Here is a 27447-nt window from a genome sequence, read left to right on the forward strand (position 1 = left end):
TCCCGGCCGGAACCTCGCGCTGTTACCAGGGGGCCCTCCGGGTCCCGGCTCATTCCATCCCTTCCCCCGTCGGAGGCGCACACCCGGCTGGGCAACCACGCGGGCGGCAGCGGCGGCGCCAGGCCCCGCCCCCGGCCCCATTATCATTAGCAGATATAACCCTAAACACTTGCTCTTTACCTCCTTTCTCCCTCCAGGCATTGGTGAGGCAGTCTGTCAATCAGCGCTCGGGCGGCAGCCCCCCGCGCAGGGGCTCGGCGATGCCAGCCTTCGCGACAGGCGGCAGTGGCGGCGGCGACGGCGGCCACGGCACAGACAGCCACCCTCCCACACGCGCGCACTCGGGCAGAGCCGGCGGGCGGGCGGCAGAGGCACCCTCGGAGCCCGGCGCCGGGCGCGGAGGGGGCGTGCGACCCGGGACCTGCCCAGAGGCGCAGAATGGAGGAGGAGATGCAGCCGGCGGAAGAGGGGCCCAGCGTCCCCAAAATCTACAAGCAGCGCGGCCCCTACAGCGTCCTCAAGACATTCCCCAGCAAGAGACCGGCGCTGGCCAAGCGCTACGAGCGACCCACCCTGGTGGAGCTGCCGCACGTGCGGCCGCCCCCGCCGGCCTTCGCGCCGCAAGCCGCGGTCTCCATCAGCAGCAGCGAGCCGCCGCCGCCACCGCAGCAGTTCCAGGCGCAGAGCTCTTACCCACCCGGGCCCGGCCGGGCCGCCGCCGCCGCCTCGTCGTCATCTCCGTCCTGCACGCCCGCCGCGTCCCAGGGCCACCTGAGGATCCCAGCGCCGCCGCCCGCGGCCCCCGCCGCGTCGTCGTCCTCATCTTTCGCCGCCGTCGTCAGGTACGGCTCGGGCCCGGCGGCAGCCGCCGCGGGCAGCAGCAGCGCGGGCGGCAACGGCGCCAGCCTGGAGCTCAGCGCAGGTACCAACTCTCGGGAGCAACTTTCCGTCCCGCCACGGGCGGGGGGAGGGGTGGGACCCGGGAAGGAGGAACCGGGGACCGAGGACAGCCTCCCGCGCACCGAGCCCGGCGGGGGGGGGGGGGGGGCGGGAGGTGGGAGGGGAGAGCGGGAGGTGCGCAGAGCCGGCTGAGGGAGCATCGGGGCGTCCGAGCGCACCCCCGAGGCCTCTACGCGCCGGCAGCAACTTCTGGAGGTTCACCGCCGCCGCGTCCGGGGCTTCCGATGGAGCGCGCGCCTCTTAACAGGTGGCTCCGCCGCTCGCGTCCCGCTCGGCGCCCGGGGAGCGCGGCAGGGGCGATCTGCGGGGCGGGGGCGGCGCGCGGGCGGGGAGTGGGGGCGGGACACCGTGGGGTGACAGCGGCGGCGGCGCGGGGAGAAGCTGGCGCTACTCTGGCGGTTCTCGGGGACGCCCTCCCTTTCCCCTCCGCTGCTTCACTTTCTCCTTCTGCTTCTTCCCTTTATCTGCCTCTCTCCTCCATTTGTTCTTCCTTCTCTTTTTCCCTTCTCATTTGCCCTCTGGTCCTCTTTTTCTCGCTCACTCTGTCGCGGTCACGCGGCTGGCCCTAGGGCTGCTTTCCTGCTTTTTTCCGGGCGCGCGCTGTCTCTGCCTCTCCCTGCCCCTCTTTCCCCGGCCACCTCAGAGTCCCCGCCGGTGTGTGTAGGACGCGGGGCTCCTCTGCAGCAGCCACGCGGGTGGAACTGGCGCTCGCCCCGGCGGCCGCGACTTCAGGGACGGAGACCTCCCGCCCCTCCCCCCAGCCCCGGGAACCCCGGGCGCTCTGGGCCCCGCCGGGTGGGCGCTGCTGCACCGCGGGGTCCCGGGCCCCGCAGAAATGACTGCCTTTCGGGGAGCGCCCACCCCAGGGTACGCGACTCCCGAGAAAAGCCGGCTCTCCAGCCCGGCGGCGGGGAGGGAGACGGGCTGGTGGAGAGGTCATAGCCTGGGGCCTGCGCCCGAGTGTGCTCTCTGCTCCCGAGGACGCGCAGCCCCGTGTATCCCGCCGCTCCGAACGAAAAGTTCCTGCTCAGGCCTTTTACGGCACTTTGGAGCCCCCCAAATTCTGCATATCAGTGAATCCACGGCTTCCTTTTTTCCTAATGAAAACAGGAGCATTGCCTTGAAATGAGTTATAGATGCCTAAGCTCATGTTCTGTTTGTCAATATTTTGACACAAGAAGGATTGGTTTTGAGAAAGAAAATCTAATTACAGGTTATAGTGAAGACTTGCTCTGTCACATCCCTCACTGGCTGGGAGATGTTGGCGAGGTTTTTATGTGGATGTCCTTATTGTTTGTGAGGTGTGGTTTTTTTCCTGTATTTTTATTCCGCTGTGCTTTTATGTTCATTGTGAGGCTAGCCTACTTTCACTTTCCTCATTTTTCTTGTTTCCCCCCTTCTTAGTGAGGTTTGTGTGCTTTCTGGGCTTGGGGTCTGGTTTTCTTATATACTACTTCTTGTTCACTCCTTTTAATTTCCCGGCTCTGCTTTATCTTCCTTTATCTTTACATTGTTCAGAAGTTTGGGTCCTTTTTCCACATTCTATATTTTGCTTACTCCTTTGCACAGCCTCAGTGCCACCATGTTCATTGGGGTTTTTCCCCTCTTTATCCGCCCAGTTCAGTCTTTAATCTCATCCTGCTTTCTCCTTTCAGTCTTTGCTGACTGTCGTTCTTTCTGTCTTTTACTTTTTTTAATACAGTATAAATCTGCCCCCTCTCATTTCCATTTTCATCCATAGTTTTAACCTTGCTTTTCCCTGCTATTTTTCCTGTATTTCTTTTTTCTGCACCAGTCACTTGCTATCCTTTCCATGGTCCCTTCTACTCTGGCAGTTTCCCCACTCTTTTATCCATAAGGAGTTTTTGTTGTTGTTTCCTTCTTAGCTTGTTCTGAATGTCCTCTTTCAGTGTTTCTTCTAATGTCCTGTTTAGTTTGTCTCTATCCCCAGGTGGAATCATATCACTGAATCTAAAGGAGTGGAAAGGGGCTTTTTGATGCCCCTCCAACTCCCTACATTTCTTATTTCCTTTTATTTTCAGTGCTGCTGCTTTTTTTTTTTTTTTTTTAAGAGAGGTCCTAGAGAGGTAGGCTTGATAGCCCCAAGAACAGGATGCCATATGCTTGTTGGAAAGATGGGAATTGAATGGTAGGTTTCTGCCATGCAGTGAGGAAAATGGTCAGGGGCAAAAAAAAAAAAAAAAAAAGACCATAGTACTAGACATCATGAATTGTGGTCATACTATTAATCATTGGGGGACAAAGCCATCTCTTAACAGGCACAGTGATGTGAGTGGCCATCAGTGGGACAGTCACCTGAAGAGCTGATTGGCTCTTTGAGGAACTAGTGGTTCCACTTTGAACCAATAAGCATGTGTGTACAGACAGCCATCCTAGCACACTGGGTGGGGTAGGGGTAAGGGTGGTGATTTGCTTCTTGCACCCTCACAACAGTGGTATTGCAGGGTCTCAGGCCACCTCGTAAACTGAAAATAGTCAAAACGTCGATGAGATGAAATGAGTCAAGGATGGAAGAGAGATAACTGAGTGTCCAGAGAAAAAGCAGTGAAAAGATGAAAGGGTTGACGTGAACCTTATTTGCCATTAGGGGCCATAAACCATTGAGAGGAGAAATACATGATTAAAATAGATTTTTCAACATTCTTATAAAATCTCCTGAAGAGTATAATTTTCCTTAAACGCGGTAATATGCCATGGTTCTAAAAGCATATTTTTCCTCTGTGGGAGGCTTAGAGTTAAAACCCACGTAGATCTTGATATGCAACCTAAATTTGGCATCAGGAAATGGGAAATTGCATCTTTAAGCAGAGTACAATCAAAAATGAATTACAATAAATCCTATATAATTGCATAGGTCATTCTCTTTAATGAGATTTTATTAACCTGACTGTCAAGCTTTTGAGTCAGGCAGATATTTTATCTTCTTCAACTGATAAAAGTGTCAGCTATAAACCACCATATAAATATTCATAAATCTACACATCTGTGGCAGCCTATCAGCATCATTCTTTTGGACATTAAAAGCATTCTAATTACTTTCTGTCTAGCAGAGCTGAAATGCTGCCTGTTATAGTATGTGCTTGGCAGGCATGATTGCTTTTGTTTGCCATCACAAATAGCAGCATCCTATTTTATATACCGATGGTCCAGAAAATATTCAGGGATTGACTGAGCAGGATGAATATTAGGAAGCACCATCTGGTTTTGATAGCACCAAGTATATTAACTCATCTGTTAATTTTTGACACATCATTGATTTATTTATTTAGAAAAATTGCATCCTGTTTTGCTGTGTTGATATTTGCCATTAGGAAAAAAAAATTGGATGGCATTTTTTTCAAAGACATACAGTAGTTCATTGATTTAAGACAGGGGTGATGCTTCCAAAGATGCTTTCATTTTCTAACTTCTATTTTCTATGCCATGAAGTCCTGTCATAAAAAGAAGTTATATTAATGTTTTAAGGAAATTATCTATTTTGAACTAGTTGCAAATCCTTTGATAGATGTAATATATGGATACATGGTAGTATAGGTCACAAAAATTTTTTTTCTGCTTCTGCATTTTTAATATTAATATATTTCACCCTTTGTGGGCTAAAATCAAAAGATTACCACTAATCTTGACTACTGTGATCTCCTTCATAGAAACAGAATACTCTTGGGGATCTGCTGTGATGGGCAAATTCCATTCAAGGCTTTACTTAACAAAGAAGGATGTTAAAGTAGGGAGCCTGTGTTTCATTGCTGAGTTCCCATCCCTCTTCCTCACTTATCAGATTTAGGATGGATTAAACCACTTAAATTCTGAAGAATTTCTAGAAATGAATTTTTTAATTACAAAAATAACATGGGTTCGGATTCTGGAATCAGACTAGGCACAATTTGCAACATGATATTAGATCCCAACAGATTGCACAATAAAGCAAAATAAATTAGAGAGATGTGGTCATTTTAGAGTGCTTTGTGATTGTGATTTATTAACATTTTACGGTGTTTAATTTTAAAGAAGTTAGGGATAAACTAGCTTGTTTTAAAGCCTCTCTATAAACTGTTGACTTTGTACTTCCTTGCCATCACTTGACTGGAACATTCTGTGCCGGGGGGGGAAAGGAGTTTAAAAATTTCAAAATACATGTTCACACTTTGCTCAGTTAAGAATCGTGGATCAGTGGCCATTCAATCGTGTTCATATGAAAACAGAACTTTTCTCCATTTCTTAGCAATAATGGGCATCGCACAGTACTTGTGTTCTAAATATATTCTGTATGGAAAGCTGAAGCATTGCTGGCTGCAATGTGTGTTAAGTGTAAAGATTTGCCATTTTCCACCAAGTATAATAGTAATATTTTTCATCATACTCTTCAATGTATTGACATAAAATACTATTCAAATATAAGGTAGTGAAAAGAAGAGAATTCAGCTTTAGGGCTACAGTTGGCATTTTTACATATATCAGTTCTGAGAACAAATTCAGAATGAAGCATTTGAAAAAACCGCAGGCATAAACAGTTTTATGATTGTAACTATTCTCTGATATTCTGAGTGCACTTTAATACATTATCTTCATAATGTAGTATATTACATAATGATTTTTTTCTCAGCATATTACGAGTTTATCCTTCAGTTAAGAAAACAAATCATGCTTGTCTCTACATCAGATTTTTTTTCCCTTAAAATCTATACCCTAACGTGATTTATCAATATGATTAAAACAACTGAGCTCCTTAGGACGTTGGACAAATACACTCGAGCAGTTCTTTCTAGGCAATTCTGTTTTAGCCTTTCCTTTCATATTTTGTTCCTTTCATCAAGGTTATGTTATAGGTGTATAGGCTGTAAATCAATTGGGACTATTCTGATTAAAATGCAAACAGTAAATACAACTTTAGATCTAGAATGGGATTATAGGATTAAATGAATGAAAACTGCTAGTGTGCTAGAATTGAGAATCCCCAATCAATATCATCCTTTGATTTTACTAATAAAAGAACAAAAAGCCAGGAGTAAAGAAATGAGAATGCAGCATCTTAAACCTCCCCACTTGTATGGTTCAACTGTTTACTTTCTTGTTTATTCGGTTTTGGTCATTGTAAGATATAATACCCAACTATTTGAAGTCTTTCTCCATTAAGTTTTGGTTCAAATCATGAGCTCAGTTCTTCCTTTCCACCTGGCTGGGGGCGGAGTCATCATCACTTCCGGTGTTCGGTGTGCGAAATACCCTTCCCATATCCACATCCCTTTTTCTCCAAGGCAGCAAGCCGACTTTATCTTGGCTGCTACTTCAGCCAAGTTCCCAGCCCATCAATCAGCTCTAGCCTAAAACTATACCTGGCATCTAGTTCTTCCTTTAGTACTCAAAATAATCGTGTAAAAAATAGGCCCGTGCCTAATATTTGTGGGATTCAGGGTAAGGGTACAAATGCTGTAAACTAAGATACTCTATTTATTTATAAGAGTCCCCACATGTATTCAGTAAATATTTCTTGAGATTCTGTGCTGGCCCTCAAACCCCAGTCCACTCATGGAATATACAGTCTATAAATCTCTCCTGAACTGAAAAGAACTGGCCTCTGTGTTCTGACTTGTCGTTTTTCCTGAGAGATTTAGGAATGGGAGCATTTTATAGATCTGGGAGATATGAGAGGTGCTTCCTATATGCTCTGGGCTTTATGTATATTCTTATTAAAAAAGTGAAATAGGAGACTTGTACCCCCTTCCCCTGATATCTTAGTTACTTCAGGAAGAACAGTAAGAAAAAACAAAGTAGAAGATGAAGTACCACCTGGAGGTTTCTGAAGGTTGGTTTCGTTGGTCATCATCCTGGGTTTTCTAGAGAAATCAGTTTCTTAATCACAACTATTCTAGTTTGTTGTCCCCATAGAAGCCCTCAAGCATCTCACCACTTTTCACTTTTAAAGGTTTTTTTTTTTCCCCTCAGAAAAAAACACAGCTAGTCAACATTTCCAGAGACAGCAAGTGACTAGTTACATTTCTGTCATAAACAACGGATATCGGCATCTAGAATCTACAATATTTTGTTTGTTGCCATTATTCCGCGTAGGGTGGGAGAGGAAATGAGAGGTACCCTGATAGCTCTATATAAGCCCTAAAAAAGTTCTCTCTCTCTCTGTGGGTATTTATTGATATAAATAGCGCGTTCTGGGTGGGGGTCCAGAAAGAAGACAATGTTCTTGTGACGTTTACATTTAGGGTGAATTTTCAAGCCCCTTAGACTGACAACATTAAACCACATTTTCACGACATTGGGTTTTTTCTTTCTTTCTTTTTGAAGTGAACCGATTGTTTTCTGTTTGCTTTTTGCTTTCCACTGATTGACAGTTAATATGCTTTAGAATACATCTGTGGAAACTAACTGGCACTCTCGGCACATACCATGTAAGAGATTTGGTGGGAGAAGCCCTGAGAAGAGGCACTATTGCTTTTCAGATGACGCTGCTATAGATCAAGCTAAACATTGGCCTTGACAAGAAATCTATGTTAGCAGATAAAGTAAAAGAATGGTGAACACAGATGTTGGATGACACAGTCTTGCTTCGGGGCTCCTCGTCGTTTGCCTTGTAGGCCCACTCTTTGTTTTACCTTAGACGTTTAGTGAGCTCCTCAAAAAGGCTTATCGTTCTTCTCCGTTTTGCATCTGGGAGCAACGTACTCTCAGCAGGGATTGTATCAGCTGATTAATAGCAAGGGCATGAGGGCACTCCAGAAATAGACGTAATGATTGCTGTAAGCCCTCCTGTCAATGAGGAGTTGAGTCTGCAGGGCTGGCTCGATTCATTAGAGCGAGGATATTAATGAAGCCAAAGGTGTTAGTTCAGACCTGTGCAGGCCAGTTAATGCCACGGAGAGGGAGTCTCTATCCGGTGCCCCAGTCTCGCATTCCAGCCATTTCCCAGAGTCAAGTTAGGGGTATAGCTCATCAGGCGCCCCACCAGTCACAGAGCAGCAGGAAGCTATGCGTCCTCTTAGAAGTGGATTCACCATGTCACCTGTGTGTGTAGCAGAGAGTAGAAGTCCATGTTTTTGACATTTTTTTAATGCTAAACTCTAGATCGAGGACCTTACTTGTCCCTTGTCTTGGTTGTCAGTCTCTGACGTGTCTTCTCTTGTATTTCAGAGAGTCGTATGATCTTGGACGCCTTTGCTCAACAATGCAGCCGAGTCCTTAGCCTCTTGAATTGTGGAGGAAAGCTTCTGGACTCCAGCCATTCTCAATCCATGATTTCTTGCGTAAAGCAGGAAGGCTCAAGTTACGCTGAAAGACAGGAGCAGTGCCCTGTTGGCAAAGGGGTCCACAGTCAGACCTCAGACAATGTAGACATAGAGATGCAATATATGCAAAGGAAACAACAGACTTCTGCCTTCTTGAGGGTTTTCACTGACTCCCTGCAAAATTACCTGCTCTCCGGGAGCTTTCCGACTGCAAACACCTCCTCGGTCAGTGAGTATGGCCACCTGGCGGATGTGGATCCTCTAGCAACGTCCCCCGTGCACACACTAGGTGGCTGGACCTCCCCAGCGACATCCGAATCCCACGGTCACCCATCCTCTTCTACGCTGCCTGAGGAAGAAGAAGAGGAGGAAGAGGAGGGCTACTGTCCTCGATGCCAAGAGCTGGAGCAGGAGGTGATTTCACTGCAACAAGAAAATGAAGAGCTCAGAAGAAAGTTAGAGAGCATCCCAGGTACCCTGCCCTGTTACTTGCAAGCCACCTGCAACTCATTCCTTTCCCGTGTCCCATCTGCATGTATGTATGTATGCGTGCATGTACGTGTGGCTTTTTGTTGTTGTTTGGGCCGGCGATGTAGAAAAGTTGGAAAAACAGGCATGCACAGTTTTAGCCTACCAGTGCCAAACAGAAATTTCAAGATGAGCCACTAGCCTTGTCCAACGTTTAAGCCACAGTCTTCTGGGGTGTAGGCCTGAAAACTGTGGTCCTATTAAAAGATGTCTCCACTGATACAAAAGTGATTCCTAGATGTAGTGCAATGAGATTGAAATAGGCCAGGTGCTGTGAGCTTGAATTTTCTTCAGAAAGTGACCTTGTTCCTTTAAAATGGCTTTTGTATTTTTAAAGACTTTGATATATGTGTTTTATTAGTCCATGATAGAAATTAAAATGAAATGATATCTACAGAGGCAGGGCTCAGAGAACAAATGGTCTCTTCTCTTCCACTAATTTCTCCCCTTTCTTGTTAAGTTTCAACAGGCATGGTCTCTTTTTAGCATGCAAACTCCCCCTTAAAGTTAATATGCAACTGTAAACTAAAAGGAGTAGCTCAAAGACAGACCAGTTATTAGGCTGGTCACAAACTAGCTGTGCTCCTGGCTAAACATGAGGCATTTTACCGCCTCGCACAGACACTAGATCTGCAGAGTAGTGAAGTCATCTTTATGGCAAGGTCTTCTCTGGGTTGCAAAGCCATTTTTTCCCCTATTTGGAAAGCTCTTGATTTTGCCTATATCTTTGAGGTCATTCCTGCATGTCTGTGGCTTATAAAAGACATTAAGACCTTTTTAATCATGCAGCCCATTGATAAAAATTTTTGAGCGTGTATCTACCAATGTACACATTCATTGGTTATTTACATACATATACTTGCATACTAATATGTTCAAAATAAAGCATACATAATATATTTAAAATTTTTAAGGCTGATCCATAAATAGAAATAGAAATTATGTTCTTTTCCTAACTCGATGTCTTTGCACCACCCAAGTTGGCAGCTGATGTAAAAAGAAGGAAGTGTTGAAGAGAGTTACCCATTTGCTTATTAGAATTGCCAAATCAGAAATTTATTTTCCTTCTGTCCTTTCATTTTAAGAGAATTGCCCAAATAGAGCTGAGGTTTTGGCTCAGAATGTTTTGGAATTAGATTGAGTGCAGTTGTGGGAGAGAAGCAAGAGGTGAAGTAAATCCATTCTCTGTGGTTACGTTTGAGCCCTGGGGTTAGATGCAGTGTCTTGGCGTTTTCCCTGCCAGGCAGGATCTGACTGCAGCAGAGAGACGGGCAGGACCCAGAAGAATGCAGTGGAACCAGAGCGCTACTGGTTTCTCCAAGTCAAAGAGATACGGGTGCAGCTAACACACTGGGATTTTACAGCTTTCACAGTTTCATAAATTATGTTAACGATTGGTTTTACCCCCAAAAGGGTATGTTGCATCTTACTCCCCACTCGTCCTCTTTCATTAGGGGAGAACATAGTGTCCTGGAGATCAGCCAACTGCAGATCATTACATCAGCCGTTCAGAACTGTGGGGAAGAGTTTCAGAGTGCAAGGACAGGTGACACAAATGTCCAGAGTATTATTGCCTAATCCCTAATCGTAAATATTTGGTGAGCCGTCTGTCCTTGGTAAACTTACCAAGCAAATTTGGGGTTCAGTCCACCTCTTGTTTCCTGGATCTGTACAGATGAAATGTCTGTGTCAGGGATAACTCATTGCTGGCCTGCACTAATCATTGTCCTTCTCTGCTTCCCAGAAAGACGAAAATGCGGCAATTTCTTGAGTCCTCTTGATGGTCAGACATTGAATGACAGTTGTTGAAATTAGGCTAATGATCACCACTGTTACTGTAAACATTCCACCACTGTTACTGTAAAGAGTCCCCTCCATGAACTTGAACCAATTCTACGTGGAGAGCCATGATTGCTTTAAATAATCCATACTGAAATTCAACTATATAGATGAAAATCAGTTTGTCAATTATGAATAGAAAAAAAAATAGTGTGAAATGCAGGAAAGATTAGCTATTTGTGATTACTTAACTCATGGATTCATTACCTAGGGATACCTTAGTATTGGGCGTCAGGTTGAAAGTGCCCCTCGAGATGAAAGACTTGAATCAAAGAGAGACATCACTGCCCTCTTGCCCTCCTCACCTCCCAACCTCCATCTTCAGCTACACAACAAACCAGACTGTGGGTGGTCACCCAAGAATCCACTTTGGCATTCTACGAGCTATGCCTTTGGTGTGGGCGGGGCCGGGGGGAATCTGTTACTTTTATCCATATGAAGAAAAATACAGCAATAATACTCTGGTTTTGCACGTAACAAGAATATTTTGCAAGCAGTAACTTTCCTGTGAGATTTGGGATCGATTTTCCCTAAGCAGTATCGGTGCTTCCCAATGATCCCAGTGGGCCTCTGTTATCCTAGAGGCCGTACATTTCCATGGAAGGACCTGGGGCTTTCTTCCTGTAGAATCTGCCCGTATGTTGTAGGATCCCTCTTCTTACAGCCAAGCAGGATGGCTGAGTACAAAGGCGAGAGGAGCGTGCAGCAGTTAGCAGAGGAAATAAGGTGAACAAGATGATGGGGGCACCTGCAGTGGGTCAGTTCCGGGGCAGTGTTCCTCAGGCACTTCCCTCTCTCTCCAGAGTCAGGCTGTTGAGCAACTCTGAGATTCCAGTTTCTTTCTTTCTTTTTTTTTTTTTCCCCCCCTGAAATAAAGCGTTTATACCTGGGAGCAGTTCTTTTTTTTTTTTTTTTTAAATAAATTTATTTATTTATTTATTTATTTTTGGCTGCGTTGGGTCTTCGTTTCTGTGCAAGGGCTTTCTCCAGTTGCGGCGAGCGGGGGCCACTCCTCATCGCGGTGCGCGGGCCTCTCACTGTCGCGGCCTCTCTTGTTGCGGAGCACAGGCTCCAGACGCGCAGGCTCAGTAGTTGTGGCTCACGGGCCCAGCCGCCCCGCGGCATGTGGGATCTTCCCGGACCGGGGCACGAACCCGTGTCCCCTGCATCGGCAGGCGGACTCCTAACCACTGCGCCACCAGGGAAGCCCTGGGAGCAGTTCTTGAACCGAGAGTTCAAAAGAAATGAGCCTATTAGTCTACAGGAAAAAATGCTTTCACTTGGGCAGCTGTAAAAGGGGGAAAGGAAGGTGACAGCCCTCACCGAAAGGAAAGAGACTGGGGAGGGGTATTCTTTCTGGTATTCTTTCCACCCGAGAGGGCCTTTGTTTATTGTATTATTTGTGAAACATTCAACAAAGTCTTATTGATTATCAACTACATGCAAACAAGGGGCTTCTAGAAAGTGCTGTCTAACTTACTTTCCAGAGTTAGCTGCAGATATAGGCAATTAAAAATTTTATCCCAGGAAACAGCATTAGCACATTTTCTTTTGCATTAGATTATCATACTAGAAAATAGAAAGTCTGTTTAAAAGTTTAAATGTTTTAAAAGAAAGTGAAAATAGGTTAAAAGAAAAAGAAGTCACAAAAGGAAGACATTTGGATCAGGAATACAAAGAGCTGAGAGGTTATGAAAAGAAGAATGGTGATGGGCAAACTTCTCTATGGAGAAGACGTCAGGTTAGAGTAGTCACATTTATTTAGAAAGCTTGCAGTCAGCACTGGGTGAAGAGAACTCATAAGGGAGGGTGGATATAAAATACCATATTTCATCTAATTTAAGCCCCCATTGAATGTAAGACACACCAACACTTTATGTTCCACTAAGAAAGAAGAAAGAACACTGCAAATCGTAATTGCACATTATAATTATCTTTGAACACCAAGTTCAGAGATTTAAAAATATGATAAAATGTGGGTGTTAGAAATATAAAATACTGTATGGTAATTAAAAAATCACTTCCACACTACTATATATAAAATAGATAATCAGCGAGGACCTACTGTATAGCACAGGGAACTGTACTCAATATTTTGTAAAAAGCTATAAGGGAAAAGAATCTGAAAAAATATATATTATATATATATATATATATATATATATATATATATATATATATATAAACTGAATCACTGTGCTGTGCACCTGAAACTAAGACAACATTGTAAATCAACTATACTTCAGTAAAATTTAAAAAATAATAACTTCCAAAGTAAAATAATTATGACACATTAAAAATACCTTGAAGTTTTCTAAGTGCCAAATATAGAGAAGATATACTTATTGTTGATAGTAGTAAAGAACTTCCTACTTTCTAAAAAGTACGTTTATGATCATCTCAATTTATCTTCATAACTCCAAACAAAAATTAATATTCCCATTTTACAGACAAAGAGGTTGCAACCTTGGACAGGTAAAGTCTGTGGCAGACCTCAGATTAGAATCGAAGCCTCTTGACTCCAGAGCTAGTTTATTACCCTCTGCCACCCTCAAAATGTAGTCGATTCTCATTATTCGCAGTCGTTCTATTCTGTAAAGTCACCGTGAGCACTGAATCCGCAAAGCATTACTCTGAGGGGAAATACAGACCTCGGTTCCCGAGAGCCTCTGGTCGCAACATTTTCGTCAGCCAATCACAAAACCTCGTTTTAAGTATGTTTTTGTTTAACGAGCCCTTATTTAGTATATAGTATTAGTTGGTTAACATTGAATTCACAGCCAGCAACGCTGTGACTCAAACCTGAACAAAGCTTATCTAACATGCATTTTCCCCTTGAAGCACATCCCAGCCTTGCACTCAGGAACACTAGACACCACTTCAACTCTCCGTTTGGGGCTCCTTTTAAACAGCGAAATCACCAAGCAGAAAAAGCACAAAAATGCAGAAACCGTGGTACTAAACAGAACATGAAAAGAACCCTTGTTATCGTATGAGGGCTGAAACGAGCAGGCCAAGTGTTAACCTTGTTCAACCTCAGCCGGGAGTGTGTGATTCCGGAAATGCAGATTTCTCAGTGACCAGCCAAAGTCTGCAGTGACCGCAAGAGCACCCCAAATACAGATTTGACCATTGCAAATACATTTTAGCGAGTAGGCAAGTTTGCAGATCCAGAACCTGCAAATAATGAGGATCAACTCAGGAGGCTACAAACTAGAGAATTCACCTTGGATTACGTACGAAGTGCTGATCCTAAGTAAGGATAGTCTATGTATGAAGATTTTAAAGAGGTAAATCAGTGTCCGTTTCTGGATAAGTAGTTTTGTAAGAACAAAAAGCCCTTGGAGTAAGTGCAGTGTCACAGTGCTAGTGCTGTCCCGTGCTCGTGCCACCCTCCAGCCCACGTGCCCAGGAGTGCCCCTGGGAGAAGGCTCAGGTCGACTTCCGGTCCCGAGAAACATATCGATCATACTTAATGTGCACGTTCTAAGGAGAATGAACGTTCTGAGTAAGAAACTAGAGCAAGTGATAGGAACAGAGAGCAATAAAGGATTGAGTTCTTTTACTCAGAATTTGGTAAAAGTCAGCACAACTGTTGGCGGCAGTTGTGAGACTGAGGGACACGGAACAGCGTGGGCTGAAGAAAATGGCCCTGGAGTCAAACCTGGGTTTGGATTTCTGCTCCTGCCGCTTGCTATCGGTGGTTTTAGGCAGCTTACTTAACCATTCTGAGCCTCGGTTTCCCCTTTCTGTAAGGTGAGGTTAATAATACTGGAAGGCTGGAAGTACTAAGTTCATTAAGTAGCAACTGAGTGCCTGCTAGGTGTTCCAGGAAGCACTCAACAAAGAGCACCCTTAAGAAACAGAGAGGGACATGGTCCTGTGCCTGATCGTACAGAAATCTTAAGTGGTTTTCTCAGATTGTTGGCGGTAGTCTTACCTTGTAAAGAGGTCAGCATTCAGTTAGTTACCCAGGTTGGGAACCTCAGTTCCATCCGTAACCATCTCTCTCCCTCCTTGATGTCAGCCTCCTCTCCTCTGGATTCCACCTCATATACACCCGCCGGTGTGGGGTCCTCTTCCCTCTCCCCACTGCTTTCATCCAGGCCTGTCTCACCACATGGACTCTTGCGATAGCCACTCAACTGCCCCAGATGCCAGGCTCTGCCAACTGAAAAGGCCCACGTCACCCACTGCTGAAAAGCCTCTATTGGCCCATGGAGTAAATTCCAGCCCCCTCAGTGTGGCATGTGACATCCTTCACTGCCTGAGTCTTCCTGTTCATTTTTGGAGACCCGCCCCTCAGTTCCCACCATACACCGAGTGTTCCAACCCCTCTGGACAATTTGTGATTCCTGAGCCGCCGTGCACTTGCTTCTGGTCTTCCCTTAACTCCTGCTGTCCTTCCAACATACCCTCCTTTTCCCCACTCGAGAAATTCCTACTCATCCATCAGTACCCAGGTCAGGTGACACCCCTCCATAACAAACCCCTCCCCCAGTTCCCAGGCAGAATTAACCACTTGCTGTAGTACATCATGCTTGCTTCTGTTGAAGTCTGTACCAGGGCCAGTTTTTACTCCTTGTGTGTCTGTCTCTCCTGGGGTCTTGATACGAGGAGAGGCAGGCTGTGTAAGGTCCTTGAGGACAGAGACTTAAGTCACAGTCATCCTCATAACCCCGATTCCCAGCCCAGTGTCAGGCACGTTCTGTTGTAGCAGCTACACACGTCAATTAAATTAAACAGAGACAGGACATTGTGATAATCAAGAGAATTACCATGCGTCTGTAGGCTGAGTAACACTTAAAGCTCATTGTTTATTTCTAGACATTTACAGTTGAGGAACTTACACTTTACGGAGACGATATGAATAGGACACTTGATGATATAAGCACACAGATGGCATGGTCGTCAGAGGACAGTAAATAATTTCAATCTCCCTATAAAATTGTATGTGGTATACTTTGAGGTAAATGTTTTGAGTCTTTAAAAAACAATTATATAGCAAAGTAGATTAAATAATGCTTGAGGAACAAGAAGAGAAACTGATCAAGATGTTACTGCAATGATCTGCCAGGAAAATTAGGTACTCGAGACCCAGGCACCCTTAATATGGGCAAAAAACAGAATCAGAGCAGTTCTCCTTGGAAGGCCCTTACTTAAGAGTCTCTCAGACAATACAGCCGCCAACTGTGCAGAGTCAATTCAGTAGCTAAATGTGAGCCTTGTCTTCGGTCTTCCTGGCCTTCAGCCTTGTGTCCAGATACCACCCACAGGACCCACTTGCCTTCAGGAGAGCCTTACAGCCAGTAAAGGCACATGAAATTCCACTTTCTTCCAGCGCGTGTGCATCAGCCGGCCTCACTCAGGGCTTAGCACTGCCGCCTAAATACTGGGGGCGTAGAGATGGGAGAGTCGTCCTCCAAGCCCTTCCAGGGCTATACAGGCAACACTGAAGGTCATATATAGCAAAGGAAGGGGAGATAACAGTCATGGAGACATTCTTCAAACAACTTTTAAGTAGTTGTAATCTATGACCACTGTAGAAATTTTTTTAAACTGGTTTTTACAAGGATGATAAAGGACAAAGGTAATAATAACTGCCCTAATTCTGTTACCAAAATATAATCATTTTTAATTATTAACACTTTGGTTTATTTCTTTCCAATCTCTTCTCTGTGCACATAATTATTTTTAACATGGTTGAGGTCACACTGAATATTCAGTTTTGTAAGCATTTTTGTGCTTCACTTAAACATTTTTTCCCTAAACATGTGTAAAATATGGATAAAGTATCAGAAGAAGTTTCATTCAAATCTTAATCAGTCAGTGAGTATTTACAAATTTTACTAAAACTTCCAAACTAAATTCAGAGTAACACCTCTCACATGTCACTTGGAAAAGCAGTGACATATACACAGTTGCATTGCTGCTACCGAGATCCTTCTTTTCAGCAATGTGTAGAAGGGACTCACACACAGAAGTTAAATGGAGTCCCAAAGGCCACCCAGGTAATGAAAAGCCAGAACTCAACAGCAAACTTGTTTCCTGTCTCCGTTAGCTTCTCAGGTCGTCTGCTTTTTTCCTGTAATCCGTGTCCATTGCCAGAATATTCATTCTCACTCACTGTGGCATCAGTAAAGTGGGTTAGACTGTTTGTTTGTGGAACTCTAGTAATGTGGGAAATTATTGTTTGTCATTCAGTTAACTTGCTCAAACTTTTTGGTGAACATTGCATACCCTAGCAGAAATGGTGTGGTTTAGAAAGTGGATTTTCTAGCTCTCAGTGACTCAGAGTCTCTACTCAGCCATACCCAGGGTGAAAGTGTCTGTCGGAACATAGAACTGTTGGCCAGTAGGTGTGCCCCTTAAAAGGAACTTGGGCAAGGTCTGGCAGAATTATAAATAAAACACAGGATTTAGTTACATCAGGGTGGGCTCTAAAGTGGGTTAGTCTTTTAATAGGATGATGAAATTAGAGGTACTTGACAGGTTTTATTAAACCTTGGTTTAATAAAAGTCCTACTTCAAACTGATACACACGTGCCTTCTTTTTGTTGAAGGCACAATCTTGTGGTTGTCCCGAAAATGCTTCTTTAATTTGAAGAATATATTCAAATGACTATACAAGAGTGACCTATGACACAGGTCTGTAAGACACAAATCTATAAAGATGTTATTTAAGAAAATATTTTTTGGCAAGAAGAAAAATTTCCTAACCTACTACTACTTCTTATCATTCAAATTCTTCCAAAGGATGTTGATGTAGTTTTTTATTTATGTTGCAATGTGATGTCACCTGAAAAACCCAGAGCTATTAGCAGGGGATAAAGATAATTTCAGTTTGCTCTCTTAAAAAAAAAGTGCTGAGAAAAACAAAGTGAAGAAAGTTCAGTGATGATACTTTAAAATTAGGGTTTAGGTTAAATATTTATTATTTTCTTCAATGTGACAAAAACATCTTAAGAAAACACACAGCCAAGACAGATAATGGCAATAATTCGTATCAGTTAGGTTATTTACTAAGTTACCAAGACCTTTAAAAGCCATTAGTTAATACTCTGGAAAGGGCTCTAATATAAATCTTAAAATATAAGAATTATTTATGCAATGGTATAAAAAAATGTCAGACTCTATGTTGGGTTAACATCTGTTCAGTTTTATTGTGATTATTCAGTGATTCTGTAAGACTGTGCCTCACAAAATAATAGTGCAACAGCTAATGAAATACATAATAACCGAATCTGAATTGGACCAGATCAGGTGAGTTTCTGGAGAGGGGAGAAGTGAGACACTTACCGGAAAAACTACATGGTCAGGTGTGTCTGTGTCAGGAAGCAGGTCTAAAGTGCATGACTTACTGCTTTACTGAAGAACTAGGAATGAATGGCACTACAAATGAGCATTATATCATTGATCTAAAACCAGTGAAACATAAGTTTTCAGCACTTTAATTTTAAAAAGTACCATCGGGTGCTAATGTTACAACTTGAGTCAAAGAAGACATGTCTCCTCTGTGAGTTGTTCAGTGTGGTATCATTATTATTAACCCAAATTCATCTTAGAGTAGGTTTGACTTGAAAGTTTTCAGTGAGCTGTGCTGAGCCTAAAAATTCTCCCCGAACTGTAGCATCTGTTCTGTATTTACAAACTGAAATAACTACGGATGTCAAATGAGAGAAGATTCTATTTCCTTTAGAAAATGAGTCTTTTTTTTTAGAAGTTTGCATCAAAAATCTTTTTAAACCTTAAAGCTTTTTATTTTCCCGGCACAAAATAGCTAATGTGCAATTGTTGCAATTTCTTCTACCCAGTGCCCTGCCAGACCGTTTTAGACTACCTGAAGACGGTGCTTCAACACCACAACCAGCTCATGATCCCACAGCCAGCCGACCAGCCGGCCGAGGTAGGTCTCATTCCATTTGGAATTTCCTTAAGGTGAAGCATCTTGGTAGTTTACCCATGTATATGTATACCAGAACAGATTGGCTAGCAAAATACATGTTTGACTCTGAGGTTTATGGGTGAGTATACATCCTGCGGAGAAAGATCATGCATCATGAAGATTCAACTCTGTACTCTGAGGGGGAGAAAAAGAAATAGTTTAAATCCTGTGAGCAAGTCTCCCCCCGTTCTTTTGGCACAGAGAACCCATGTGCCGTTCCCTCAGGCAGAGCCAGTGTTTGTTCCAAGTCTTCCCACCCCGAAAATCAGCCCTCCTTTGATTCTCCCTCCGTCCCTCAATGATTATCTTTTCTTTCTCCTTCCATCACCCGAAGCATCCTATCGGCACCTTCATCCTACACCACGACACATCCCGCTGCTTGAAGGATGGGCCCAGGTCTTGTCCCCATTGGCATACCCAGTGCGCATCATCGAAGGCATTTGGTGAATGGGGACCTTATTCTTTCCGTGATTAAACACTTGAAAGACTGGTGTATATTCATTGCTCCACTCTCAGTTCTCATTTGCTCTCCCCTGCCTCCGTAATCCGGCTCCACCTCCACTACTCAGCGAATGGTCTGCAAGAGCCCCCCACCCTGCTACTCTCCCAGTTGTCCCGTCCAGCGGCCCATTTTCCAGCCCTCGTCATCCACAGGGCCTCACCCCTCCTCCAGGTGCTCCCTTTCTCTGGGCCTTTGTGTCAGGACTCTCTTGTGGTTCCCCGTCCCTTTCTTATTAAGCTTTAAGGAGTTTTCCAACCACTGTCCTCTGGACTTTGATCTTTCATCTCTCCACTGCCTTTCTCTGCTCAGTTACGTTCTCTCTGAACATCAACCATGTGTGGGTTAGCGAGTCCCAAATCTAGATCTAGACCCCAGTCCCCAGGACTCGACTCCAGACCATTGTGTCCTACTGCCTGACCCGTGGAACTCACGATGCCTCCTCTGAATACCCACCCTCACTCCTGTTTCCTCTTCAATAAAAGCAGCACCAACCCTGGGCAGAAACTTTCGAGGCATCACAGACTCTTCCTCTTCCTCATTCCTGACAGTCACGTTGAATAGTCTCTTCTCTCTAGTTCACTCTCAATCACATTTCACCTGGGCTGTTGCAGTAGATTCTTTCTTCTCCGTGCTCCACACTGGAAAACTTTTTCTAAAATACAGATCCAAAGTAAATGTCACATGCTTAAAATCCTTTGCTCCCTAAAATAGGGTCCACATTTTTTTTTTAACCGACCCCTCTTTTAAACCCAAAGTCTTTCCAATCAGTTTCTTTTCTTTTCTTTTTTTTTTTTTTAATTTATTTATTTTATTTGGTCGCACCGGGTCTTAGCTGTGGCAGGCGGGCTCCTTAGTTGTAGCTCGTGGGCTCCTTAGTTGCAGCATGGGAACTCTTAGTTGCACCATGCATGTGGGATCTAGTTCCCTGACCAGGGATCGAACCCAGGTCCCCTGCACTGGGAGCTCGGCGTCCTACCCACTGTGCCACCAGGGAAGTCCCGGGTCCACATTTTTTAGCTTGACATTTCTACTATACAAAAAGCACATCTGAAAAGCCCACTTCTTCCAGAAGCTCTTCCTGATTGCCACACCCCTCTGTGCTCACAGAGCACATTGTTCATGAGACTAAATCAGAACTTACTTAAAAGTTAATATACACCTCCGTCTTCCATCTGGATATGACTCTATGAAGACATTAAATAAGTGCTGTTCAAATTGGTTTGTTCAAAGTGACTTGACAATAGGTCAGAGTTGGTATAGGTCACCAGTACCCTTTTGGTGGCTAATATGAAGAGAATTCTATAAAAATATAAAAATAAGGGAAATATCTACATTTCCTCCAGATAGGACTATTTAAACCTTTATTACTCATCATCATCGTTATTACTATATTATTTTTATCGTCATTTCAGGCAAATGAGCATCTTCTCAGTCGTATTATTCAATCACATTTGATTTCTATTAGCTGTGCTGAAACAGCATGGGTAACCTCACCCACAACACAGAGAGCAGTCTGAGTTGTTTGGGGCTATAAATGACTTTCTCTCTTACTCCTTCCTTCCTTCTTTCCTTCCTTCCTTCCCTCCCTCCCTTCCTCCCTCCCTTCCTCCCTTCCTTCCTTCCTCTCTCCCTCCTTCCCTTTCTTTCTTTCTTGAAAATGACCTCCAAATGGTATTTCTACATTTTGGAAGAGCTTTTGAGCTCTTCTGTAGGAGTGGATGCTTTCAAGCTTGGAGAGGACACCTTCCCTGGATTGCCAGCTCTCTCATCTCAAGTACCTCCCATCTGGAAATAGCCTCAGCTCTTGTTTTAGGGGCAGCTCTGAATTTGGGGACAGGGTCCCCAGCTGTGCCTTTTGACTTGTGAGACTTTGGGAGAGGATTTAACCTTCTTGGCCAAGCAGCCACGGGCATCCTGGCTTGCCAGATGAGCTCACACACCCGAGGGAAAGCTGTTTTTGAAACATACAGCGTTCGATAAATAAAAGGTTTGAAAACTAGCTGCACGGTCTCCTTTTGTAAGGCTGACAAGCATACTTACAGAGACAATGACCAAGAGGATGATTTCAAATTAAGGATGGTGGAAGGCCTCTGTCCTTAGTAGCCCTTTTTAATGGCCTCTTGTCTTCGGTGCTCTCCTTAAAGTTCTTTAACTTTGCCAATTTATACACAGTAGAAGCTCTTCAATGTCCCAGTACCACAGAAGTTTAAAGAAAAGTAAGAAAAGTAAGAGCTGTTCATTGTAGCCACCGGCATTGAGTGTCTGCTCCGTGCCAGCCGCGGTAGTATTTACCGCATCAGTCACCCGATGGTTGTTCATTGCACCTAGTATATGTCAGGCACTGTTCTTCCTTTGCTATCTGCCTCCTCCTCCCCCCAGCCGTAACCTTCTGTTCCTTATCTTTGTGGAGGACACCCCCGTTTCACCTGGGAATCATCTTCACTCCTCAGTCCCCCATACCCCGGCTCAGTGGATTGGTTGCCTGACCACCTCGGTTTTACATCTCTCATCCTCACTTCTCCATCGGCACTGCCCGTCACTCCAGTCGTCCCTCCATCTCTCCCCTCCTGCCGTGAAACAGCAGCCTGGGCTGAAGGACCCTTCGGAACCTCTGGGCTCCTGCCCATCTTTTGATCATACATAGTACACAGAGCCAAGGGTTGGTTTATGCTCCCGAGTACTCGTATTTTAAACCCATGATAATTTAGTTCTTCCCATGTTATAGATGGGGAAACTTTGGTCCAACAAGTTAAAGTAATTTGCTCAAGAAACAACAAATAAAACCCGGAACCAAGATTTAGTTCAAACCCAGGCTGACTGTAAATTCAAACCACAAACCACCTCCCTCAGCTGCTTCCCTTAAAAAGGACACAAAGTCACACTCCTGCTATTTCAAGGGAGTATGAATGCTGTGGTGATGAGTTTCCATGGGTATAATTCAGTCACAGTTTCATAGCCATACCTGCTGCCTCTTTCTTTCCTGTTGGCTCCTATACCGTTTGCCCTTCTCAGAGCTTAACTGAACAGAGCACTTTTTAAAATTAAAACCTATCGGTTCCAAATACTGCCAAATTTATAACCTGTAGTAAATTTGCAGAGTTGTAAAACTGAGTGAGTTTCCCTTCTTTATTTTGTACACCTTAATTACTGGGGAAGAAGTACATTAAAACTGAGATCATGTGTTAATTAATTTGTCCTGGACTGTAGAATTTTATGGACAACCAGAACTAAAATAATGGTTGTGTAGGTGCAATTGACTAAACATGGCTTATAAATGTTACAGAAATTCCTATAATTAGTCCCACTGCAACTATTTAGCCTGGGAATTTTATAGCAGACATAAATTATGAAGGTGAAAAGTAAGAAAAATTTTGAGTTGACATAGTGGCATTTGCAGAAGCTATAATTTGAGGAAACTTGTTTTGCATTATTATTAGTGATTATTTTTTTCTGTTTCCACGATTCCCCCTCTTTAAAATTCACTTTTTAATGTTGTTTCCACTGAAATACAATGTCTGTCAGATACTAGGTGCATGAAACGCAAAAAAATACCTTATGGAAGTAGCCCACCAGCATCATTTCTAAAAGTACTTAACCGCCAACCAAAGGATGAAGAGACCTGTTTGATCACACTCTTCAAAGTCATTTTTGCATATTTTAATAGATTGAAAAGGAAAGTTACAGGTTATATTTAAATAGTGTTCCCTGTCATTGGATCTTGACACATTTTAACCTACCTGTTAAAATGCAAGTTATAAATAGCTCCTCTTTCAAAGGTGTTCATTATACCTCATTGGCTCTTGTTATAGAAAATGCAAATGTAATTTGAAAAGTGCCCGTTCTGAGTGTGAGCAATTACTTGTGCTCTTCCGTACCTGGTTCATTGTCTGTATAGCCACTTGGTTAAAAAGCACGTTCGCCTTTGAAATGGAGATCGCCTGGGCTGCTGGCTGGCCGGCCGGCTCAGTAGGTAATGAGAAAATATTTCGCTTTTCCAGGGAAGCAAGCAGCTGTTGAACAACTATCCTGTCTACATAACGAGCAAACAGTGGGACGAGGCTGTAAATTCTTCAAAGAAAGACGGGAGGCGGCTCCTTCGATACCTCATCAGATTTGTTTTCACGACCGATGAGCTTAAGTACTCATGCGGCCTTGGGAAAAGGAAAAGGTCAGTGCAGTCAGGAGAGACAGGTCCTGAAAGACGCCCTCTGGATCCAGTTAAAGTAACATGCCTCCGAGGTACTGCATCCTTCCACTCAGTGTCCATCTGTGATCTCATTTCACCGCATTGGCTGTAGCTGCCCCGTGCGAGTGTCCAGCCTTTACTGTATTTGGGGTTTTTTTCCGCTGAGACGTTATAGGCTTCATGTGGCCCATCTCCTTGGTATCAAGAAGTTCTTTAAAAATTCTTCGTTTGCTTTAGCACTTAATGGCACATAAGCACTGCATAGCACCTCATGTTTCACGCTTTAAGTTCAGATTTTCTTTGCTGCCCGGGAAAGGCAACCTCCAGCAGAACTGGAGCACTGGGGAAAAGCACAGAGGAAAAGAAGCCGAGGAACCTCAACCATTATCCCAATTTCATTTGCAGCCTATGACGCCCTCCCCCAATCTAGCTACCTTCTCGAGAATACTTGCCCCGACTCCTTAAATGTATTTAGAGTTAATTTTCCTTAGGCCTAAAGTATTTCTCGCCCACTCAGATTTTATCCTGTTCGGTTTTTTTAAAGTTTCTGTATTAACAAGTACTACTCAGATAATACCACTTCCTCAGCATTAACAGCTGATTACTTTGTAGCTGATCCACACTGTGGATAGGCCAGGCAGAGGGTAAGGAGGTGGATACGGTTGATTCAGTGGGTGCAAATAAATAAACACAGACAAGTGGAAACATTATAGTGCCAACAAAAGCGCATTCACACCTGAAAAATCCATATCAGATAGCTCAAATGTTAACCTGTACAGTTCAAGAGTGATTTTATTGGTTGGAAAGACAATAATGATTTACTCTGGACAGGGATCGAAATATTTCCTGGTGAAGAAATCACAGTGAAAAAACCTTATCACTGATAAGGCCTTAGTCATCAGAAGGGACACTCACTCCTACACCCCTCTGGGCATGCCCACAGTGACCGTCAGCGTGCCTAAGGTGCCTGTGTAGTATTTGTTAGTAGCGGAGATCCCCAGACCCACCCTGAACTTCTGATTCAGCGGGTCTGGGGTGAAGACAGGTGAGGCATGCATCACTGCACCTCACGACCACCCCAGGTGATTGATGCTGGTGGCCTAGACTTGAGAAAACCACCTAGAATGAAAACACCGGTATTAACTCAGCACAGGTGTGCTGGAGCACCCCCTGCTGGCCAGTCTGAAAATTCTACTTACTTAGAGTGACTGGGCGATGGAAATTTCCAGGGGCTGTCTTAGCAAACTAGCCACAGTTTCCTTTATTCCCCAGCGTCATCAGAGCAGATGGAGGCAGCAGAGGCCGTGGTGAGCTTGGGGGCTGTCCTGAGAGCCCGCTCCGCGAGTACTCTGGAAGTTGCCCTGAGGCTTACAAGGGAATCAGGATAAGGGGCCTCACCAAGGTATCCCTTTCCAGAAATCCTTGTTAAACAATTGATATTTTAACAAGCAAGTCAGTGAAACTGAGGGATTAATATACATCTCAAAGCACTAGTGTCAATGCTGCGGGACCCCCTGTGACACCGATGCAGCCCAGGTTGCCTGACCAGAATGTGTACTCTCCAGCAGGGAGAGCTGGGCAGGACCCACAGGCTTCCACCCGCCCATGGGTGGAGAATGCATAGGCAAGAACTGCTAATTGTGTCAGGGGCAGCTGGTTAGAGCATTTATGTCTGTCCCAAAGGCTGAAATCCTGGGGCCTTCCTGTGACCTAAATGGGATGCCCTTTCTGCAGGTTTATGCTCGCTGACTCCCAGGGTGGACATCCTTGTGGTCAGCAAGATTAGAATAGCCAAGGAAGCCTCAGACAGTTGGACACTTGAGGGATGGAAAGCAGGGTGCTTCGGGGAATGAAATCAAATTCTAGGCTGGCCTGTCCCCAGGGTGGTTTGACCCCGGAAGGAAGGAGGAGTCAATGATGTGAGGATGCTTCATATCCGTGTAACAGAATGAGCTCTACTCTTAGCTTGTGGTAGTCGGGCACAATGTTAGGGAAAGTCCTGTTGCAGCAGTGGGCACTGAGGAGGGGGAGGAGGTGGGAGGTGTCACAGAGCAGCACATTCTTAGAGTGGCCGGGCTGCAGCACCCTCAGCAATTAGCCTTGATTTCCTCTCGTGGATACTTGGAGTCTTTCATTTCTTTGTGTTCATATGAGAGTGGGGAATCTGGATAGAGATAAGCTACTTAAACAGTTATTGAATACTTACTGAACACATGAGGTAGGGAGCTTGAGGAAGACAGAGAGGAATAGAAAACAGAATGCCTGAATTCTGGAGTTGACAGCCTGGCTGGAGATGATTTGCGGACATAATGAATAGACGTGAATGCAAGGAAAATAATAGGGAGAGGAAACAGTTATTGAATACTTACTGAACACATGAGGTAGGGAGCTTGAGGAAGACAGAGAGGAATAGAAAACAGAATGCCTGAATTCTGGAGTTGGTAGCCTGGCTGGAGATGATTTGCTTACATAATGAATAGATGTGAATGCAAGGAAAATAATAGGGAGAGGACTCGATATTTGAGCACTCGTGGTCCCAGAATACCTCCTTTGTCTCTGCTCAGCATTATAATGACCATGACCTAGGTCTGAAAAGCATCCTTCGGTGTTTCCTAGGCCTGTACCCCAGCATAAGCCATCTGGTTCCTGACAGTTTTCCAGGGCGAGGAGCTGAATAAACACAGTTGTCTCCCCAAGGAAGGCCACTAGGGCTGGGACTTAGGCGAGGTGAATGAGTCTTTCCCCTCAGGCATGGAGTTGAAGGGGTTGCCCCTGCGTCTCTGCTAAGATGGGCACAGCTCAGTTCATGGGATTTTTCTGGTCCAAGTACTTAAAAGCATCAGCTTCTATGGGCAGATAGGGTCGGGATTTCACAAATAAATTTCAGGCAAATCCAGTCCTACAACCAGAACCATTGTCTTGTAGAGGGAGCAGTGCTGGCGAAGAAACGCTGTATAAATGGCAGTCACCTTGAACTTTCAGTCAGCTGTGAAAAAAAAGACAGTTTGACTTAGAACTTTTTCCAGAATGCTCATTTCAGTTTACAGATGTCCATATTAAAATAGCTGTGTAGGAACTATACATGTTCCCTGACTCCCTGAGAAGATAGAGGAAGGGTTAATATGAGCTCAACCCAAGGGAGGCCGAGTTTGTTTCATTGGAGTCTGAGCTACTTTTTGTATATTCTTTCTTCCAGGCACGCTAATTGCTTTCTGGTGATATTAAATATTTGGAGGAAAAGTCATCTAAAAAATATTTGTCCGTACACTTATAGATATCACAATTAGAGAAATAAAGTATAGCCTATAGTAACATTTTAAGAATGTGAAAACCTCTTCTGAACCAAAACTTAGGCAATTTCTTACTCATTGAGATTTTATTTTTTTGCACTTAATCTACAAATCATTAGCTGGTTGAAGAATACCATCTAATGATATTTGCTGTGCTTCTGAGGATAGTTAACATTCTAAAAATGTGAGCACGTTAACAACAGGGTTTTGAAATGTACTCTTAACTTTTTTTTACCAAGCATGGTGCATACCACGCCTCACAAATCAAATTTACCTTTCATAGCAATCGTGCCTTAGAGGGGTCACTCTCACTTATGTAACTTTTACTTCTGCACCTGAGTAGAAAATGTGTATGGCGTAAGTTGGGTCTGATAAGTGACATCATCATGGCATTACATTGGATGTCCCATAAAGCTTTTCTTACAGAGCTTCTGTTAAAGTTTAAGCAGCCTTCCTATCATTCGCTGCCAAAACCAGCTGTTTTTCTCTCTCTTTTTTTTACTGTTGTGTGTGTTCCCACAGAATTCATTAGGATGCACTGCACCTCCAACCCCGACTGGTGGATGCCCTCAGAGGAACAGATAAACAAAGTGTTCAGTGACGCCGTGGGTCACGCCCGGCAGGGGCGGGCAGTGGGGACTTTCCTGCACAACGGAGGCTCATTTTATGAAGGGATCGATCACCAGGCTTCCCAGGATGAAGTCTTCAGTAAAAATTCCCAGGATGGGTCTGGTGATTAGTGGACAGAATCTTTCCACACTAGCAGCCGGTCCTCTCAAGAGTTCCAGTTGTGAATGTTCTGTTACCATCACTTTAGAATCCAAAGCATGTCACTCTGTCACATCCTAACAGAGTTAAGGTTTACACATCCTAAACCTTAACTCTTGACCTACTGCCACAGTTCCTAGTACAAACCCATTTTAGGGTTGTTTGGGAAGTCT

The 27447-nt window shown here is 44.2% G+C and overlaps 1 protein-coding gene across 1 annotated transcript; it reads left to right on the top strand.

Annotated features, from left to right (window-relative positions):
• The first annotated feature begins 438 nt into the window (after positions 1–438).
• Positions 439–27246, top strand: BEND4 (BEN domain containing 4). Its single transcript, XM_057547187.1, has 5 exons — positions 439–922; positions 8122–8688; positions 18398–18489; positions 23029–23269; positions 27029–27246. The coding sequence occupies exons 1-5, from the start codon at positions 439–441 to the stop codon at positions 27244–27246; spliced, it is 1602 nt and encodes a 533-aa protein (XP_057403170.1).
• Positions 27247–27447: the final 201 nt, after the last annotated feature.

Source organism: Balaenoptera acutorostrata, chromosome 5 (genome assembly GCF_949987535.1).
Source record: "Balaenoptera acutorostrata chromosome 5, mBalAcu1.1, whole genome shotgun sequence".
Classification (NCBI taxonomy): domain Eukaryota; kingdom Metazoa; phylum Chordata; class Mammalia; order Artiodactyla; family Balaenopteridae; genus Balaenoptera; species Balaenoptera acutorostrata.

Bases quoted from the DNA above. Each gene is read 5' to 3' on its own strand.
- BEND4 (XM_057547187.1), top strand. From the start codon at position 439: ATGGAGGAGGAGATGCAGCCGGCGGAAGAGGGGCCCAGCGTCCCCAAA. The intron at 923-8,121 runs GTACCAACTCTC...CTTGTATTTCAG, and splicing joins CAGCCTGGAGCTCAGCGCAG to AGAGTCGTATGATCTTGGAC. The intron at 18,490-23,028 runs GTAGGTCTCATT...TCGCTTTTCCAG, and splicing joins CAGCCGACCAGCCGGCCGAG to GGAAGCAAGCAGCTGTTGAA.